Source organism: Heptranchias perlo, chromosome 26, assembly GCF_035084215.1.
Source record: "Heptranchias perlo isolate sHepPer1 chromosome 26, sHepPer1.hap1, whole genome shotgun sequence".
Lineage (NCBI taxonomy): Eukaryota > Metazoa > Chordata > Chondrichthyes > Hexanchiformes > Hexanchidae > Heptranchias > Heptranchias perlo.
In genome coordinates, this window is record NC_090350.1 from 5,504,102 (window position 1) to 5,523,143 (window position 19,042).

The 19,042-nt window shown below is 44.9% G+C and overlaps 1 protein-coding gene across 1 annotated transcript in view; it reads right to left on the reverse strand.

Annotated features, from left to right (window-relative positions):
* The window catches only part of LOC137342490 (potassium voltage-gated channel subfamily KQT member 4-like), a 541,779-nt gene that overhangs the window by 183,829 nt on the left and 338,908 nt on the right, over positions 1–19,042 (reverse strand). Inside the window, exon 3 of the mRNA XM_068006381.1 lies at positions 13,677–13,803. Within this exon, the coding sequence (XP_067862482.1) occupies positions 13,677–13,803 (127 nt within the window). The remainder of the gene's footprint in view (positions 1–13,676; positions 13,804–19,042) is intronic.

Consider the following 19,042-nt stretch of genomic DNA (forward strand, 5'->3'; position numbering starts at 1 on the left):
TCTTGAACCGCTGCAGTCCGTGTGGTGACGGTTCTCCCACAGTGCTGTTAGGAAGAGAGTTCCAGGATTTTGACCCAGCGACAATGAAGGAACGGCGATATATTTCCAAGGCCACAGAGCTGCCATGTTCAATTCCTGAACAGGTGACCCAACATTAAATCCCAGGCTTTGAAAGTGCATGGACTTCTGCTCATCTCACCCAAGTAAAGTTAAAATTCTTAGAATCTTAATTACCACAACCATATACATGCAACTCTCTGTATTTTCAGTGTAGGTGGGTATGTAAGCAAGTTCCAGTGGAATAGAGGGTGAACATGATCCTATGTGCGCAACAACTGAAAGTGCTTTCTTCTCATTTGTGTATGTATATTTTTATCATTTTCCAGTTAATGTTGGGATATATACAGTGTCAGCATCTAACAGTTCCTCATTAGGTACAGATTAAAACTCCATCTACATTGTCCCATCAAGCACTCCCAGGGCAGGTATACCAAGTGTTAGATACTGAGTAACACTCCCTCAACACTGTCCCATCAAACATTCCCAGGTCAGGTACAGCTCGTGTTAGAAATAGAGCAAAGCTCCCTCTACACCGTCCCATTAAACACTCCCAGGGCAGACACAGCATGGGTTAGATACAGAGTAAAGCTCCCTCTACACCGTCCCATTAAACACTCCCAGGGCAGACACAGCATAGGTTAGATACAGAGTAAAGCTCTCTCTACACTGTCCCATTAAATACTCCCAGGGCAGGTACAGCATAGGTTAGATACAGAGTAAAGCTCCCTCTACACTGTCCCATTAAATACTCTCAGGGCAGACACAGCATAGGTTAGATACAGAGTAAAGCACCCTCTACACTGTCCCATTAAACACTCCCAGGGCAGACACAGCATGGGTTAGATACAGCATAAAGCACCCTCTAAACTTTCCCATTAAACGCACTCAGGGCAGACTCAGCATGGGTTAGATACAGTGTAAACTTTCCTCTACATGAATCTCATTCAACAATCAGATGTAAGCAGTCTGCTGCACTAATGTGTTATTTTCCACTTGCTGACCAGACATGTGGTAACTAAGTAGAATTGCTTACTTGGTGATGAATTCCCAGCAGTTTTGTGCTGTGGATTTATATACATTAGGAACTGAGCACCCTAAAGTAGTCATTCCAGGAAGGTGAGTGATGCTGTAGATGGGGAACTCATAAGTGGAGTGAAAAATAATTCTAGAAGAGGGAGCAGTGGGTAAATGTGAATTAAATAAAAACATTTTCTTGGTCCCACTATTTTGTGATGCATTTTATTAATACAATCTGTGTGAGGATGGCTGTGCATACATAGGATGAAAGTTGGTGCAAACTGCAGTGAAAGCACAGACGGAAAGGCCTTGGCTCCGGGTAAAGTTCTGGTTAGCCACCATTGCACCTCCTTGTCTGAAAGCACAATGCATTACTCTGTGCGTCTCTTGGTAGAAGGTGGAATGAATTCCAGAGCAATATGAGTACACACTCCATCGTCCTGTGAGAGTGCCAGTTATAGAGCTCAGACTGGCGCTGGGCTGCCTGTGTAACAGCTGGGGCTCTGTCCTGACAGACAGGTACAAAGGCAGCATTAGAGTCATGTGGCAGCTCGCAGCTGTTTCCCAGTCCCAGTGGCTTAGAATCCTCTGTGGGAAAGGAGATTTTACCTCCCTCCCCCACTGTACTGTATCACTTCTTCAGCAGCTCAAAACAGTTCAGAAGCTAAAAATAAATTTACATTAAGGTTGATGTAGTGAACAGACTGTGTCTAATATATGATTCTTCGTCACAGGCCGCTACTCTGCATTGTATGTGGAGCTCAGGTTATCACTGTGCAAGTGTGAGAAAGGAGCTCGCAATTTGTGAAACAGCTTCATGTTTACGTAGAAGTTTACAGTACAGAAATAGGCCATTCGGCCCAACAGGTCTATGCTGGTGTTTATGCTCCGCACAAGTGTCCTCTCACTCTACTTCATCTCACCCTATCAACATATTCTTCGATTCCTTTCTCCCTCATGTGTTCATCTAGCTTCCCCTTAAATGCATCTATGCTATTCGCTTCAACCACTCCTTGTGGTAGCAAGTTCCACATTCTCACCTCACTCTGAGTAAAGAAGTTTCTCCTGAATTCCTTACTGGATTTATTAGTGACTATCTTATATTTCTGGCCTAAAGTTTTGGACTCCCCCACAAGTGGAAACATCTTCACTACGTCTACCCTATCAAAGACCTCTTTCAAGTCATCTCTCGGTCTTCTCTTTTCTAGAGAAAAGAGCCCCATCCTGCTCAGTCTTTCCTGATATTGTACCCTCTCAGTTCCGGTATCACCCTTGTAAATCTTTTTTGCACTTTCTCCTGTGCTTCTATATCCTTTTTATAATATGGAGACCAGAACTGTGCACAGTACTCCAAGTGTGGTCTAACCAAGGTTCTATATAAGTTTATCATAACTTCTCAGCTTTTCAATTCTATTCCTTTAGTGATCCAAGCACACTTCTTGGAGAGTGTTCAGAAGAATTAAAGAGCTCTCGCCATTGCCTCAGTAGGTAAATGTGCCGTCAAGTGAAGTATTGAGCTACACAAATCCATGTCAGGTCTCTGCTGTGTTAGCTGATCTCAGTGGGAGCAGTGGTGCAGGTGCTACAATTTAGCTCAGAACCAATGAACTGATTTCCATCACCCCATCATTGGCGGCCGTGCCTTCAGCTGCTTTGGCCCCAAGCTCTGGAATTCCCTCCCTAAACCTTTCCGCCTCCTTACCTCTCTCTCCTCCTTTAAGACGTTCCTTAAAACCCACCTCTTTGAACAAGCTTTTGATCACCTGTCCTAATATCTCTTTATGTGACTCGGTGCAAAATTTTGTCTGATTACGCTCCTGTGAAGAGTCTTAGCACATTTTACTATGTTTGAGGCGCTATACAAATGCAAGTTTTGTTGAAGGCAAACCAATCAGCCAAGGTTCTTGCTCCCAACTACTGATCGCTGCTAGAAAGTGTAGGTGTGCGAATGTTGAATGAGGGCAGGCTCAGGAAAGGCTGCGATGCCTCCGTGGTAAAACAGCCTGCTAACGCTCATGAACAATCAATACTTTGGGCGAAGTATCCAAGCGAGTTGTCATCCAACATGTGTCAGTTTAAGAACGGAAGAGGAGAAAATTGGAACTAAAAATGCAAAGATGATGTCAAAACTGCACTGCATTGTGTTATTGCTACAGTAGGAAATGGCACCACAGTGGGTTAATCTACATTCATGATCTAATTAAATGGCGGAACAGGTTCGAGGGGCTGAATGGCCTACTCCTGTCCCTACATTCTTAGAAGGATATGGCATCATAGTGATTTAATGCTACAGTGGGAAATGGCACCACAGTGAGTTAATATTACAGTAGGAAATGGCACCGTAGTGGGTTAATGTTACAGTAGGAAATGGCACTGTCGTGGGTTAATGTTACAGTAGGAAATGGCACTGTCGTGGGTTAATGTTACAGTAGGAAATGACACTGTAGTGGGTTAATGTTACAGTAGGAAATGGCACTGTAGTGGGTTAATGTTACAGTAGGAAATGGCACTGTAGTGGGTTAATGTTACAGTAGGAAATGACACTGTAGTGGGTTAATGTTACAGTAGGAAATGACACTGTAGTGGGTTAATGTTACAGTAGGAAATGGCACTGTAGTGGGTTAATGTTACAGTAGGAAATGGCACTGTAGTGGGTTAATGTTACAGTAGGAAATGGCACTGTAGTGGGTTAATGTTACAGTAGGAAATGGCACTGTAGTGGGTTAATGTTACAGTGGGAAATGGCACTGTAGTGGGTTAATGTTACAGTAGGAAATGACACTGTAGTGGGTTAATGTTACAGTAGGAAATGACACTGTAGTGGGTTAATGCTCCAGATCAGCCATGATCTAATTGAATGGCGGAGCAGGCTCGAGGGGCTGAATGGCCTAATCCTGTTCCTATGTTCCTCAAAAGATAGGACACCAAAACTTTCCAACACTATTGACAGAGTTTTCCGTTCCTCGGTATTTTATGGTTTTCCAAATCACATGGGTACGGTGGTGTAGTAGTTACAGCACTGTACTAGTTCAAATCCCACGTGATAAGTTGTTTAACTGAATTCAATAAATGTGGTAATTTATAGGCACCAGGAAAACATGAGCATGAAGCTGTTAGACTGTCATAAAAACCTAACTGGTTCACCAATGTTCTTCAGGGAAGAGAATCAACTACCTCTACCCAGTCTGGCCTACACTATATGGTTGACTCCTCATGCCCTCTGAACTGGCCTAGCAAGCCATTCAGTTCTATGAGTAATTACTATGTCAGGCCAAATAAAGGTGGCCTTGCCAGCATCGCCCAAATCCCGAGAACAGATTTTTAAAAAATTACATGCCAGCCCCCCCCACCCCCACAAGAGAACTTGCAGGCAATCTTCAGCTTCACATCTCCCATCACTACCTCGCCATGAGGCAGCACGCAAGGCGTTTCTAGTTTTCTTTTCATATCCTCTGTTTCTACATCTGATCTTCTTGTCCCGTTGTTCCTTCTAAAAAAGTACAGAAGAACTTGCATTTATATAGCAATTTTCACAACCTCAGGATACCCAAAGCGCTTCACGGCCAACTAAGTACTTTTGAAGTGCAGTCACTGTATGGAAACACAGCAGCCAATTTGTGCACAGAATGGTCCCACAAACAACAATGAGATAGATGAGGTGTTCTAGGGAAGGGGGTGAAAGGATGAGGGATTTGGGATATGCTACCCACCCCATCCTGTCGCTCTGTAATATTAGTATACAAACTCACTACAGCAATGAGCCTCCAGCAGAGAGTGTTCTGCAAGGTTCTGAGTTGTTTTGGGTCAAGCACAATGGGGGAAAAAAAATTAGATAGGGCCTATTATTGGGCAGGGGTAGCAAGAGCAGGCAGGACGAGACTTTCATCCGGCCTGAGGACTTACCTTCAAGCGGCATTCCGAATCAGCATTGACACAAGGATTCAATGCAATTTGCAGTTTCCACCAGCAGGGGGAGCCCCAATCTCTTATAGGCAGGCTGTCCCTTAAAAATCTCTTAAAGGTAGATGGTACCTGTTATTTGCTGAAAATAACAGTCTGCTGTCTGCACGGAGTTTGAACGGAGATCAGACATCGCACATGCAAAGCACAGATGCAGCTCCTGTCCCTATGTCTACAAACTGATGAGTTACGTTAAAACATTGAATAAAGGTTGCGCACTATTAAATCCCACATCCTCCAATCTGCATGCCAGACCTCACCAATCTGCTGATCTGAGTTGGTACCAGGCCTGTGAGAGTGCGTGCACCAAGGTTCTTGGCTGATGCACTAGAGGCCTTGGTGCAAGACGTGGACAGAAGGAGGGACATCCTATATTCGTGGGGGGGGGGGGGGAAACAAGAGGCCCTCCAGGCATATACCCAAAAGGCAGTGGGAGGCAGCGGGGGACAACGTCAATGCCAGGTGCACAGCATCATGAACATGCAGTACAGGAAGAAATTCAATGCTTTGATGTGAGTGGTCAAGGTGAGTGAGGTGAACTGTCAAGTGGCATCTCCTATAAACTACACCACTAGGCGCATCCACTGCTCCATCCACAACACCCCCCATCACCCACCTACCAAAAAAACTCTTTCCATCAGTACTCAGCTCTTCCAATCAGATGCTTCCATTCACCCTTACACATTACCACAGTTGCAAGCCACCCACCCACAACTCACACGCACACTGTCAGCTATTCAACCATGACAGGCACATCACCCAGACACACATCCCGCTTTCTTGCAGGAGAAGGTGGCGCATATCAGGAGGCAGCAAGTGGCAGTGTGGCATTTAGCCCCTCGAGCCTGTTCCGTCATTCAATGAGATCATGGTGGACCTGTGACCTAACTCCATATCCTTAGGGCCTTAGCCCCATATCCTTTAATACCCTTGGTTCAAAGAAATCTATCAATCCCAGATTTAGAATTCATAATTGAGCTAGCATCAACTGCCGTTTGCAGAAGAGCATTCCAAACTTCTCCCACCCTTTGCGTGTAGAAGCATTTCCTAACTTCACTCCTGCACGTCCTGGCTTTAATTGTTAGGCTTTGTCCCCGCGTCCTGGTATTCAAGTATAGGAGACCTTCAAAAACAGTTACAAATGTCTCGGCAGCTAGAAGCAATAATCCAGCCAATAACCTGTAAATCCTGCATGGTCTCTTTAAATAGCGCTGGTGGGGAGTCCTTCAGGCACTCTAAGACACGTTCAGGTGTTCAGGGTTAAGACTGTGCGTTGAGTTGAGCGTTAAGTCCCAAAATGGTGTCTATCACTTTAAATTAGCGTTGCACACTGATTGTATCTATTTTCTCCTTACTTTACATACTTCTGGCATTTTGTATCTGAGCCTGTGCTAACTCCTATACCAAGATGGCGGCCGGCGCACGTCACGCTGGAAACGTACGTGTGCATCCAAGATGCCATCTTGGATGTTGGAGAGGCCATTGTAGCGCCGAAACAATGGGTGCTACACGGCCCAATTTAGCTCCCAATATATTAAAGCCATAGTACTTTTTTCTCAGCTGCCTGCAGCCCTCTAGTACCTCACCAAACTTTACTTGTGAGCCCTAACAGTGAGTTTTAGCAGGCCATCTAAAATGTGAAAGGCATCACTGACATCCACAAATACACACACTTCCCAGCAGTGATAACTTAATAGTGAACAGGACTGGGAGCCCTGACTGAACTTTCCTTCCCTAGCTCAGGGGCACTGGGGCCAATTGTAGCACCTCTAACTGCTGCTGTGCTTGGACCAGCTAACTCAGCACAGACTGACTCGGTCCCAGCACAGGTTCCCATTTATGTACCAAGTGATGTGGAGGCCTGTTGCTTTTACACCTCAGCGTGCCAGCCAATAAGAAAGATGTAAGCGCACAGGATGGAAATCCCTTTAGGGATTTGCTCCAGAAATATTGAGGGGAGTTTTAAATCCCCAGGACAGGAAAGGGTCGGGGGGGGGGGGGGGGATAAATTCTAAAAAAATCTGAAACCTGACTCCAACCCGCCGAGAACATGCCTACTTCCGCTCTAACCGGGGTGGGTGAGTAACCTGCTCTCAAGAGGCGGGTCAGTAATTATAATATGTTAATGAAGCTGCGAGCCTCAGATTTTAGCAGTCTTTTAGATTTAACGGCTGCGGGTCAGACTTCCGAGGGCTCGGGAAACCCGGCAGCTGAAGGGAGGCGAGAACTGCCAGATCCAGCAGGTCAGCGCTTTTTATAACACTGCTTGTGGGCCAGGAGGTGCAGGAGTTATTCCCCCGACCCCTCAAGCTAACCTGCCATGATTGGCCTCACTCTCCACAATCCGAAGACCCCCCTCCCCGCGACTGGATGACTCCCCTTCCATGGTCTCTAGGCCGATCCCCACACCCCCGTGACCTCTCCCTCCCACCCTGTAAATATCGGGTCCATTATGTCATTATGTTGCATGGAGAAAACACTTTAAAACAAATGATTAATTCACTTTCTGTTATCAGAGCCTATTACCGCAGTTTGGAGAACATTATGAACAAATTGCCAATTGAAATAGAACTCACTATTGCTTTTCAGGGCACTCTGAATGTTTTTATGCCTTCGGCTGTTTAATATACCGGAAGCTAAACATAAATAAAATGACTTGGTATATTGCGTAGCTGCGATATTAAGTGCTGAGTAATCGGCTGAGGCTGGGGGTTGTGGAACTAGTTGCATTCTGCATTATTGCTGTATTTTCAGATTTGAAAAATTAATAATTCTGCTCTTCCTCTCCAGCAGACGCTGACTCACAGCAGGTATGGTTGCACAGATGCTGAAAGTCCTCGAAAAAGCTACGTTTGAGCTGGACAGAAAATGTCGGCATCGGAGTCAAACCTAAAGTTGTCCTCACCCGATACTTTCAGGCAAAGGCCATTGGATGGGGATCAGGAAGAGGAACCGTGGCCGATTTTTTTTCCCCACCGCAACGCAGGGGGCACTGAGGTCACTGTAACCCACTACAGCTGTTCCAGCTAAAATCAGCCAACTCAGCAGAGGCCAAGTTGGGATTTCCCTGGTCTGTGTAGCTGAGTCTCACAATAGTGCTAACTGAGGCATGGGGAGAGAGCTTCTAAACAGATGTTCTAAAGCTTTATCACTTTCTGGAATAATTATTGAAATGATAATTGAAATCAATGGAGAGTAATATCGGGCAGGGTATAAAACCTGCATTCCACCCGATCCCTTGGATTTCCCGCCCGGCGAGTTTGGTTAAAATTACCCTCATCATCTCTTGAGCCCAGGTGCATTGATACCAATTACGGCACCTTTACTGCCATCTTAGCTGAGATCAGAAAACTCCGCACAGACCAAGTATGGACCCTGGGACCTCCTTGTCTATTTGACTCGGTACCACACTGCATTGTGTATTTGCACACTGAGCCATTTGGGTGCCTCCAACCCTTACTGTAAATTCAAATAAAATGAATTAATTATGAGGCAAAAAAAAGCGCGAATGGATTTCCCCTTTAATGCCCTGTCCGCAACATGCAAAGGATAGAAGTAGCTATGGTTAACTGTGCACTTCAGCACTGAAAGTACTGACGGAAGCATTTGAAACAAGACGTTTTAAAACATAAGCTGGTGGTCGGTGCCAGGCAGACACAGCACCTGTGCCGTGGTGTCCAGAGAGCCAAATGATCATCAGGCATCTCGTTCCCAGTTACGCTTTCTGTGCACCAATGGAGCTGAATTATTTAGTGAATCATTCTCATAAACATTACCTCACCCTGGCTGATTCAGCACAACCTCCTGCAGCTGATCAACAGGACCCTGCAGCAGGTATAAGGATGAGGATTATTAAAGCAACTCTCCCATTTTTTTGTGGCTATTTTCTCCCCTCTTTCTCTCCTCAAGAGACTGATTCCTGCTGCAGGTCAGTTCCATTCACCCAAGTGTCGATTCTTCATGTTTGAGCCTCAGATTTGACCACCAGTGGGTTATTTGTTATCGTGGGAGGGGATTGCAGCAGGGCCCGATTCTGTCCTCACCTGACATCCACTTACATGTACTTCCCAGCAGGAATGATCAGGAGCAGGAACCTTGGCCAATTTTCCCTCCCTCAAACTCAGGGGGCACTGAAACCAACTGTGGCTCCTCAACCACTACCCCAGTTGCAGTGAATGCCTTTGTTACCTCTAGGGCCGACTATTCCATCGCTCTCCTGGCTGGCCTCCCTTCTTGCACCATCCGTAACTTGAGCTCATCTGAAACGCTGCTGCCCATATCCTAACTCGCACCAAGTCCCGTGCACCCATCACCCTTGTGCTCGCTGACCCAATTGGCTCCCGATCCAGCAAAGCCTCAATTTTAAAATTCTCATCCTCTCCCAGTCTCTGTAACTTCTTCCAGCCCTATAAGCCTCCGAGAACTCTGCACTTCTCCAATTTTGGCCTCTTGCACATCCCCAATTTTAATCGCTCCACTATTGGCGGCCGTGCCTTCAGCTGCCTAGCCCCTCAGCTCTGGAATTCCCTCCCTAAACTCTCAGTCTCTCTACCTCTCTCTCCTCCTTACAGATGCTCCTTTAAATCTACCTCTCTCTCCTCCTTACAGATGCTCCTTTAAATCTACCTCTCTAACCAAGCTTTTGGACAGCTGACCTAATATCTCCCGAAGTGGCTCGGTGTCAAATTTTGTTTGATAAATGCTCCTGTGAAGTGCCTTGGGACATTTTATTACGTTAAAGGTGCTATATAAATGCAAGTAGTTGTTGTTGTTGAGAGCAGGAATGGCGCCTGGGACTCTCTGCCCTGTACTGTTCAGTTACACACTCCTTTACGAACTGGGCAACCTTAAAACAGAAATTATACTGTTTGGTGCAATTTAAACATTTGTTCCATAGGGCCGGATTCTGATGTGAGCGGCAAATGAACGGCGTCAGCCATTTGTTAGATTTGCACTTGTCCATCGACCTTCCATGAGCTTTAGCACGGCAAGTTCCTGAAAATTATTTCTAATTTTCACCAAGCAGCACGGCGTCCCTACAGGGACCCATGTGAATGGGGCAAGCAACTGGGTAGTGAAGCATCATTTACAACAGCGCTGAGTCAGAACCAGGAAGTGTAAGTTAGAATAGTGAATTCAATATCAGATCAGGTAGAAAAAGCGAAATAAAGAGAGGGAAAGAAAGATTAAATTAAGGGACAGAGATAAAAGAGACAGAAAGAAAAAGTTAAAAAAAATTATTTCATTTGTTTTTTTAATGCCCAACAATAATTAAAATCTGAAGGAATGAGACTCCACGCTTATAAAAGTTAATATTCAGTGCCAGAGAGGCTGTTTGTCAGTAATTAAGACTTACCATACTGTTAAAATGGTACTTACTTGAAATGACTTAACTTTTTTTGGTGAGTTTAATTCGTATCTATCGGGTAAGTACAGGAACTTCACACCTTTCAATACATTTGAACAGGGAGCCAGACGGCGAGATGTCGTTCCCCCGGAACTTACAGAGCAGCATCGCATTTCGGACAGCAACTTCCCGATTTCCGCGTTTAACTGCGATTTTGCACACTTGTCAAAGCTATCAACCATCTGAAAGTCCCTCCCTAAACCTCTATGTCTTGCTACTTAACCCCACCCCCCCACCCAACACCTTTTAAAGTTCCTTTAAAACTTATATTCTCAACCGTGCAGTCCCCTCTAAATCTGCTATCATCACCCCTCCTCCGATAACCCACCCTTGACCCCTCTGTCCTTGCAAACTATTCCCCCATCTCTAACCTCCTTGTACTCTCCAAAGTCCTTGAACGTGTTGTTAACTCCCAAATCCATGCCTATCTTTCCAGCAACTCCATGTTGGAACCCCTCCAATCACTTTTTTGCCCCGCCACAATACTGAAACGGCCCTTATCAAAGTCACAAATGACATCCTATGTGACTGTGACCATGGTAAACTATCCCTCTTCATCCTTCTCGACTTGTCTGCAGCCTATGACACAGTTGACCACACCATCCTCCTCCAACGCCTCTCCTCCGTTGTCCATCTGAGGGGGACTGCACTCACCAGGTTCCATTCTTATCTATCCAGTCATAACCACAGAATCACCTGCAACGGCTTCTCTTCCCATTCCCGCATCGTTACCTCTGGAGTCCCCCAAGGATCTACCCATGGACCCCTCCTATTTCTCATCTACATGCTGCCTTTCGGCCACATCTGAATACACGTCAGTTTCCACATGTATGCTGACGATGCCCAGATCTACCTCACCACCAGTAGAAATTTCCTCCAATTAAATATTGGGACGACCGAAGCCATTGTCTTTGGTCCCAGCCACAAACTCTGTTTCCTAGCCTCTGACTCATCCCTCTCCCTGGCCACTGTTTGAGGCTGAACCAGACCGTTCGCAACCTTGGTGTCTTATTTGACCTTGAGATGAACTTCTGACCATATAGCCCCTTCATCATCAAGATCGCCTATTTCCAACTCAGTTACATTGCCCTTCTCCGCACCGCCCCTCATCTGCTGCTGAAACCCTTATATATGCCTTTGTTACCTCTAGACTTGACTATTCTAATGCTCTACTGGCCAGCCTCCCACCTTGCATCCTTCATAAACTTGAGCTCATCCAAAAATCTGCTGCCCATATCGTGACTCACACCAAGTCTTATTCACCCAGCACCCCTGTGATCGCTGATCTACATTGGCTCCCGGTCCAGCAACGCCTCGATTTTAAAATTATCATCCTTGATTTCAAATCCTTCCATGGCCTTGCACCTCCCTATCTCTGAAACCTCCTCCAGCTCTACAACCCTCCAAGATCTCTGTGCTCCTCCAATTCTCGCCTCTTGTGCATCCCCGATTTTCATCACTTCACCATTGGCAGTTGTGCCTTCAGCTATCTAGGCCCTAAGCTCTAAGCTCTGGAAATCCCTCCCTAAACCTCTCTGCCTCTCTCTCCTCCTTTAAGACACTTCTTATAATCTACCTCTTTGACCAAGCTTTTAGTCACCTGTCCTAAGATCTCCTTCTGTGCTTTGGTGTCAAATTTTGTTTGATAACATCCCTGTTAAATGCCTTGGGACATTTTATTACATTAAAGGCACTATATAAATGCAAGTTGTTGTTGTTAGATATCGAGTATAGCTCCCTCTATACTGTCCCGTCAAACACTCCCAAAGCAGGTAGAGCATGGGTTAGATACAGAGTAAAGCTCACTCTACACTGTCCCGTCAAACACTCCCAGGGCAGGTACAGCACGGGTTAGATACAGAGTAAAGCTCACTCTGCACTGTCCCGTCAAACATTCCCAGGGCAGATACAGCATGGGCAGGATACACAGTAAAGCTTTCTTTGCACTATTTTAAATGGGGTGTTAGCACTAAAAGTCAGAGGTGTGTCAGCTTGGTTTAGATGATTGCACTCTTGCTTTTAAGTCAGAAGCTTTTAGATTCAAGTCGCACTCCTGGACGTGAGCACATAATCTAGGCTGGCACTGCAGTGTAGAACTGAGGGATTGCTGCACTGTAGGAGGTGGCGTTTTTTGGATGAGACATTAATCTGATCAGGCAAATTTTGAAAAACGTTTTTTTATTATTGACTCCCTTAAGAAGGGGGCTAAAGGAGGCACAGACATCATTTCTCTAGGGGGGAGGGGAACTGGGCACCCCTCAGATGGCAGTAGGCACTGGAGTTTCTGGCAGTGTGAGGCTGGTGGGTGCCTGTGATGCGCCCATAGTGGTGCAGGCACCTGCCAGTCCCACTGACCCACGTACTTTGGAACACAACTGGTGCAATTTCAGGGTCAATGTATTATTCTGCTGCTAAAGTGCAGGCATGTATCCATTAATGGCTACAAGGTGTAATTGCTATGAAATATTGAAATGAAGGCTCGGATCAGTTACAGGCCAGGATGTAGATCACAGCCACAGCTTTGTCGTGGGAAAATCAAATCCTCACAAGTAAACAACAAATGGTTAACAATTAATAACCAGTATAAAAAGTTATAGATTTATTATCAAAATATCCTTTAGATCAATCTGGCACACTCTGGGAGAATAAAGAATACCATGGAGCAGAGCAGAGGTAAGGAAAGTTATAGAGAACTCAGGGATGGAGCTGGAGGGAAGTAACTGAGCACATTTTATAGATACAGATGAGGGAGGCCACTCAGTCCATCTGCATTTATCTATCCACAAAGATCCGACAGGCTGCCCTACACAGCATCCATCTCTTTCTTAAATAATTCTGGGGTTTTCACTTCCACTACCCTAACCAGAAGTCCATTCAAAGTGTTGATCATGCTTTGTGTGAAGGAGAATTTCCTGCGATCAGTCCAAAATGTATTTTTTACCAGTATGACCATGTCCTACTGTCACATTTTAATTTGGAATGGCCTTTTCTATAACATTTACTGCCTTACATATCTCCAAGCAGTCTCCTTCAGTTGTCTCCTTTCAAAATGAACGGCCCATGTTTTACCAGTTTTTCCTTATATACCAGTGTGTATATAAAGAACGTGTATATATTTCACTAGAATAAGCAAACAGAAGAAATGTCCCATCTACTTCTTTAATATAAAAGTCTGTGTTTGCTGAGATCTAGATATTTATTAAAGGATGTCACACAGTGCAACTGTTCTTACCTATTACACAGAAAGGTTTTCGAGCAAATCGGAGCCGCCCCTGCAATCCTCTGTACCGACAGCAGCAGCCAGCGGCCCAGATTCGAATGACATACTCCAGCCCAAATACAATGATCATGACAAATTCCTGGAGAACAGGACAAAAAAACAAGTAGCAATTTAGTGTTTGCTTCCACTCTAAACTAGTATGGTCAAGCTCCAGTCCATTCACTCCATGCAGGTGAGGTCAACCTGTGGTCCATACACTTATGTTAGTGATATCAACCTGCAGTCTGTCCACTCCATGTTAGTCAGGTCAACTTGCAGTCTGTCTACTCCATGTTAGTGAGGTCAACCTGCAGTCTGTCCACTCCATGTTAGTGAGGTCAACCTGCAGTCTGTCCACTCCATGTTAGTCAGGTCAACTTGCAGTCTGTCTACTCCATGTTAGTGATATCAACCTGCAGTCTGTCCACTCCATGTTAGTGAGGTCAACCTGCAGTCTGTCCACTCCATGTTAGTCAGGTCAACTTGCAGTCTGTCTACTCCGTGTTAGTAAGGTCAACCTGCAGTCTGTCCACTCATGTTAGTCAGGTTAACTTGCAGTCTGTCTACTCCATGTTAGTGAGGTCAACCTGCAGTCTGTCCACTCCATGTTAGTGAGGTCAACCTGCAGTCTGTCCACTCCATGTTAGTGAGGTCAACCTGCAGTCTGTCCACTCCATGTTAGTGAGGTCAACCTGCAGTCTGTCCAGTCCATGTTAGTGAAGTCAATCTGCAGCCTGTCCACTCTATGTTGGCGAGGTCAATCCGTGGTCTGTCCTCTCTATGTTGGCGAGGTCAATCCGCGGTCTGTCCTCTCTATGTTGGCGAGGTCAATCTGTGGTCTGTCCTCTCTACGTTGACGAGGTCAATCTGTGGTCTGTCCTCTCTACGTTGACGAGGTCAATCTGTGGTCTGTCCTCTCTATGTTGACGAGGTCAATCTGTGGTCTGTCCTCTCTATGTTGACGAGGTCAATCTGTGGTCTGTCCTCTCTATGTTGACGAGGTCAATCTGTGGTCTGTCCTCTCTATGTTGACGAGGTCAATCTGTGGTCTGTCCTCTCTATGTTGACGAGGTCAATCTGTGGTCTGTCCTCTCTATGTTGACGAGGTCAATCTGTGGTCTGTCCACTCCATGTTAGTGAAGTCAACCTGCTGTCTGTCCACTCCATGTTAGTGAGGTCAACCTGTGGTCTGTCCACTCTTCAAAGTTAATTACACCATGAAGGCATATGTATATAAATAAGATATCCCTTAAGCATTTAGAAGATTCAGGCTTCGATAAATGATACTTAGTGAGACCTAAAGATGTCACATCTCCTCACGTATTTGAGACACCACAATAGGTAGGCACAGTGGGTTGTAAAACGGAGACACACAGTCTCTCGAAATCCATGCTTCAGTGACTCAAACCCATCCATGTTTGTTAGCAATGATTGACAGCAAAAGAGGTGAAACCTTCTCACACATGTGTCACTGAGATTGGTCATTTGTATGGAAGGGTTTGTCCATGAATTTAAGGTATTTAAGGATGGTAGTAGAGTAGTATCTTAGATTCTCTTAGCTAGTTCGTAGTTAGAAGGAGATTCTCTTTGTCTTCTCTAAAGCTTTACCTAGCAGATGTAGAAAAGAACCTTTACAAGTACAAGGCATCTTTAGGACAGAGGATCAGAGATTATAGACATTATAGGCAAAGATAAGTGTGTCGTTTAACTGTACATGCGTCAGACAGGGAGAAAAATGCTAGCTAGCAGATATCTTTGTTCGTGCGAAGGTGGGCTCGGCCAGAACGAAGGATCCAAGTGGAACAGATAACCATACCACCCAAGGGGTTCATCGACTTAATGCTTCAGAAGCTAACGCCTGTGTCCCAGGGAAGGAAGGAGATTGACTCAACCACGCCATTCATAAGGACAAGGTTGTATAAGCTCTGGGAACATTGCTAATCACCAGCATCTAGACGTTAATCTATCCAATAGACTGGCTATCCAATGCTGTTAACTTGTCAACTATCTAGGGATTTAGCCCTACGTTAACCTCACTAATTTAGTAATCTCAGACAGTGATCTCAGCTATAATTTAACACTCAGCTTCCAGTTAATGCTTAATTACAGTGACACTACTGAATTGTTTTTACAACCTCTGTTACTCATTTTGTTGAGTAACTATGGCCGTTAATTGAATGTTATACAAACTGCTAGATGACCCTGACTACATTTATTTATATCGATTAATTGCTTGTACACTCAATGTTCAACTTTATGTTGTGCTTTTGTAGTCAATGAATATTTGTTAGTGCGTGACTTGTCTGACTTCTTCTTTGATGATTTGGCAAGAAAGGGTTAATTCATTCACTCAGCTTGTGACTATCCTAATCGAGGGTTGGTCAGTTCAATCCAAGGTGGGTGATTAGTTGATCCAACTTGTGCATCATTCACTCCTAGACCTCAAACCTGATCATGGTTAATCCCCGGGCGGTTCTGTGGTGAGGAGTTAAAACGATGGATTAAAGATTTTGCTGGTTTCTTGGCATATATTTGTCAGGATACCCAAAGCCAGTGCTCTTACAGTCTGTCCAGTCCATGCTAGTGAGGTCAGATTGCCGGCGTTCCAGCCACATAAAGTGGCATCACTAGAAAAGCGTTTTTAAACTAATTGTTTCCCATCAGTTTCTGAACTGAAGTGAGATTTGGATTTAGAGGCACTGCATCCATGTTTGGAAGAGGGCTGGGCATGTTAGGCATGAATAGGAATCCTTGCCATTAGGGAAATGTGGAGGTCAGGGTTGGGAAAAAGCACAGGCAAATGCACACCATGATAAACAGCCAATCTCACCTACAAATCACACAAAAATATATATAAACTTCAGAGTGGCTATGAAGCAATATCATATTCTCACCAGTGCCCAAGGTGCACAAAGCTGGATTTGTATCCTAGTCAGTTAGAGGTCAGACTCTCTCTTTAATGGCTTTCTCAATGCAGCATCAGAACATAAATATTTGAGAATCTACCACGAGACAAAATGAAATGATGCAAAAGTACAATTTTTACATTCCACTGTATCCCAGCACTCTTAAGTAAATAGAACTATTTACACACACTAGGAGTGAGAAACTTACAATAAGCCCTTTATACATAAGCTTTTTGGAGACTTATGTTCAGTCCAAAATATCTCTGAATTTCTTTTACCCCTTCCATTCTCACCCACCCCCCCTGAAGGAGAAGGTTCTTGTGGGGTACAGTTTCACAGGTGCCAGCTTTGCTCCAGTATCTCTCCTAACTACCTATTCATCGCAGATTGGTGTTGGCAAGTTATTTTACCATAGGAGGCATCACAGCTGAGCTCAAAGCTATTTTCAGCTGATGTTCACACACAAGCACTTTCCAACAGGTGTCACTAGATCACGATCAGGAGCAGGAATACTGGCTGATTATTCCGTCCCTACTACAAGAGTGCTGAAGCCAATCATAGCACACCTACTTCCACTCAGTTGAGATCAGCCAACTCAACACAAATAGGGGATTAAACCGAGGACCTTCCTGGTCTGTACGAGTCAATTGTAAACTGTTTATACTGACTGAGGCATCAGAGGAACTTCTAAGAAATAGTTAGGTTACTGTTTTGGGTGTGACCCTTCTCTGTGGCTCAATGGGTTGAAACATGTTTGTGCCATTTTAAGCAATGTATTTTGCAACCACAGGATATTTCGCAGCTAGAGAAGGAAATATTGGAGACACATTCCAGTGGTGTGTAACGCAGTGACAGCCAAGATAGCGAGCAGGGGAGGGGGCGGTATGATCTTAAATGTCCCACCGTAGGCAGATGTACCAGCTCCATTTTGCCAGGAGGTTCGCACAATGACATGAAAGTAGCGACATGGTGTGATCCACGGTCTCCAAAACAGTGGAGCAGCACAATAGAAGAGATTTCTTTTAAACTGTGAAACAAAGGGAAAGTTAAGGTCCCTCGTGTAGGACAAGAAGAAGGGTGGACAGAATAAAAGAGGTGCCAAGGTAAATCGGAAGCTTGGATTTTAACATCTAATGGATTGTAGGAGGAAGGTAAGACTGCAGTGGGGTGTGGAAATAAAGACTTCTAAAGTTTGGATACTCTGGGAATTAGCACAGTACACAGAGCCATGAGTCTTTATATTAGCACAAGGAATTAGGGAGAGGAAGAACAAGTATGTATGGTCATCAGTACAGCAGTGATAAGGAGTGAACCCTAGAATTGCACTGGAGACTCAGTGACACCACACTGTTTGGTACCAGGACATTTCTATCCTAGTCTTTGCCATGCCTATGCAACCTGAATTTGCTCTGTGTCTATTTGCAGGCGAATTTTGGCTGCCGCTCCGGCCCTGAGCCCATTACTTTTATCTCCCTTTTTCTTTCGCTTCTCTTTATCCCTCTAAGAACATAAGAAATAGGAGCAGGAGTAGGCCATACGGCCCCTCGAGCCTGATCTGCCATTCAATTAAGATCATGGCTGATCTTCGACCTCAACTCCATTTTCCCGCCCGATCCCCATATCCCTTGATTCCCCTCGAGTCCAAAAATCCAACTATCTCAGCCTTGAACACACTCAGCATCCACAGCCCTCTGGGGTACAGAATTCCAAAGTTTCACAGCCCTGTGTGAAGAAATTCCTCCTCATCTCAGTCTTAAATGGCCGACCCTTATCCTGAGACTATGCCCCCTAGTTCTAGACTCTCCAGCCAAGGGAAACAACCTCTCAGCATCTACCCTGTCAAGCCCCCTCAGAATCTTGTATGTTTCAATTAGATCACCTCTCATTCTTCTAAACTCCAGAGAGTATAGGTCCATTCTACTTAATCTCTCCTCATAAGACAACCCTCTCATCCCAGGAATCAATCTAGTGAACCTTCGTTGCACCGCCTCTAAGGCAAGTATATCCTTCCCTAGATAAGGAGACCAAAACTGTACACAGTACTCCAGGTGAGGTCGCACCAAAGCCCTGTACAATTGTAGTAAGACTTCCTTACTCTTGCACTCCAACCCCTTTACAATGAAGGCTAACATGCCATTTGCCTTCCTAATAGCCTGCTGTACCTGCATGCTAACTTTTTGTGCTTCTTGTATGAGGGCACCCAAATCTCTCTGAACACCAACATTTAATAGTTTCTCACCATTTGAAAAATATTCTGTTTTTCTATTTTTCTCACATATCCCCATTTTATACTCCATCTGCCACCTTTTTGCCCACTCACCTAACCTGTCTATATCCCTTTGCAGACTCTTTGGGTCCTCCTCACAGCTTACTTTCCCACCTAGCTTTGTATCGTCAGCAAACCTGGACCCTTCTCTTCTGTCACCTACCCGT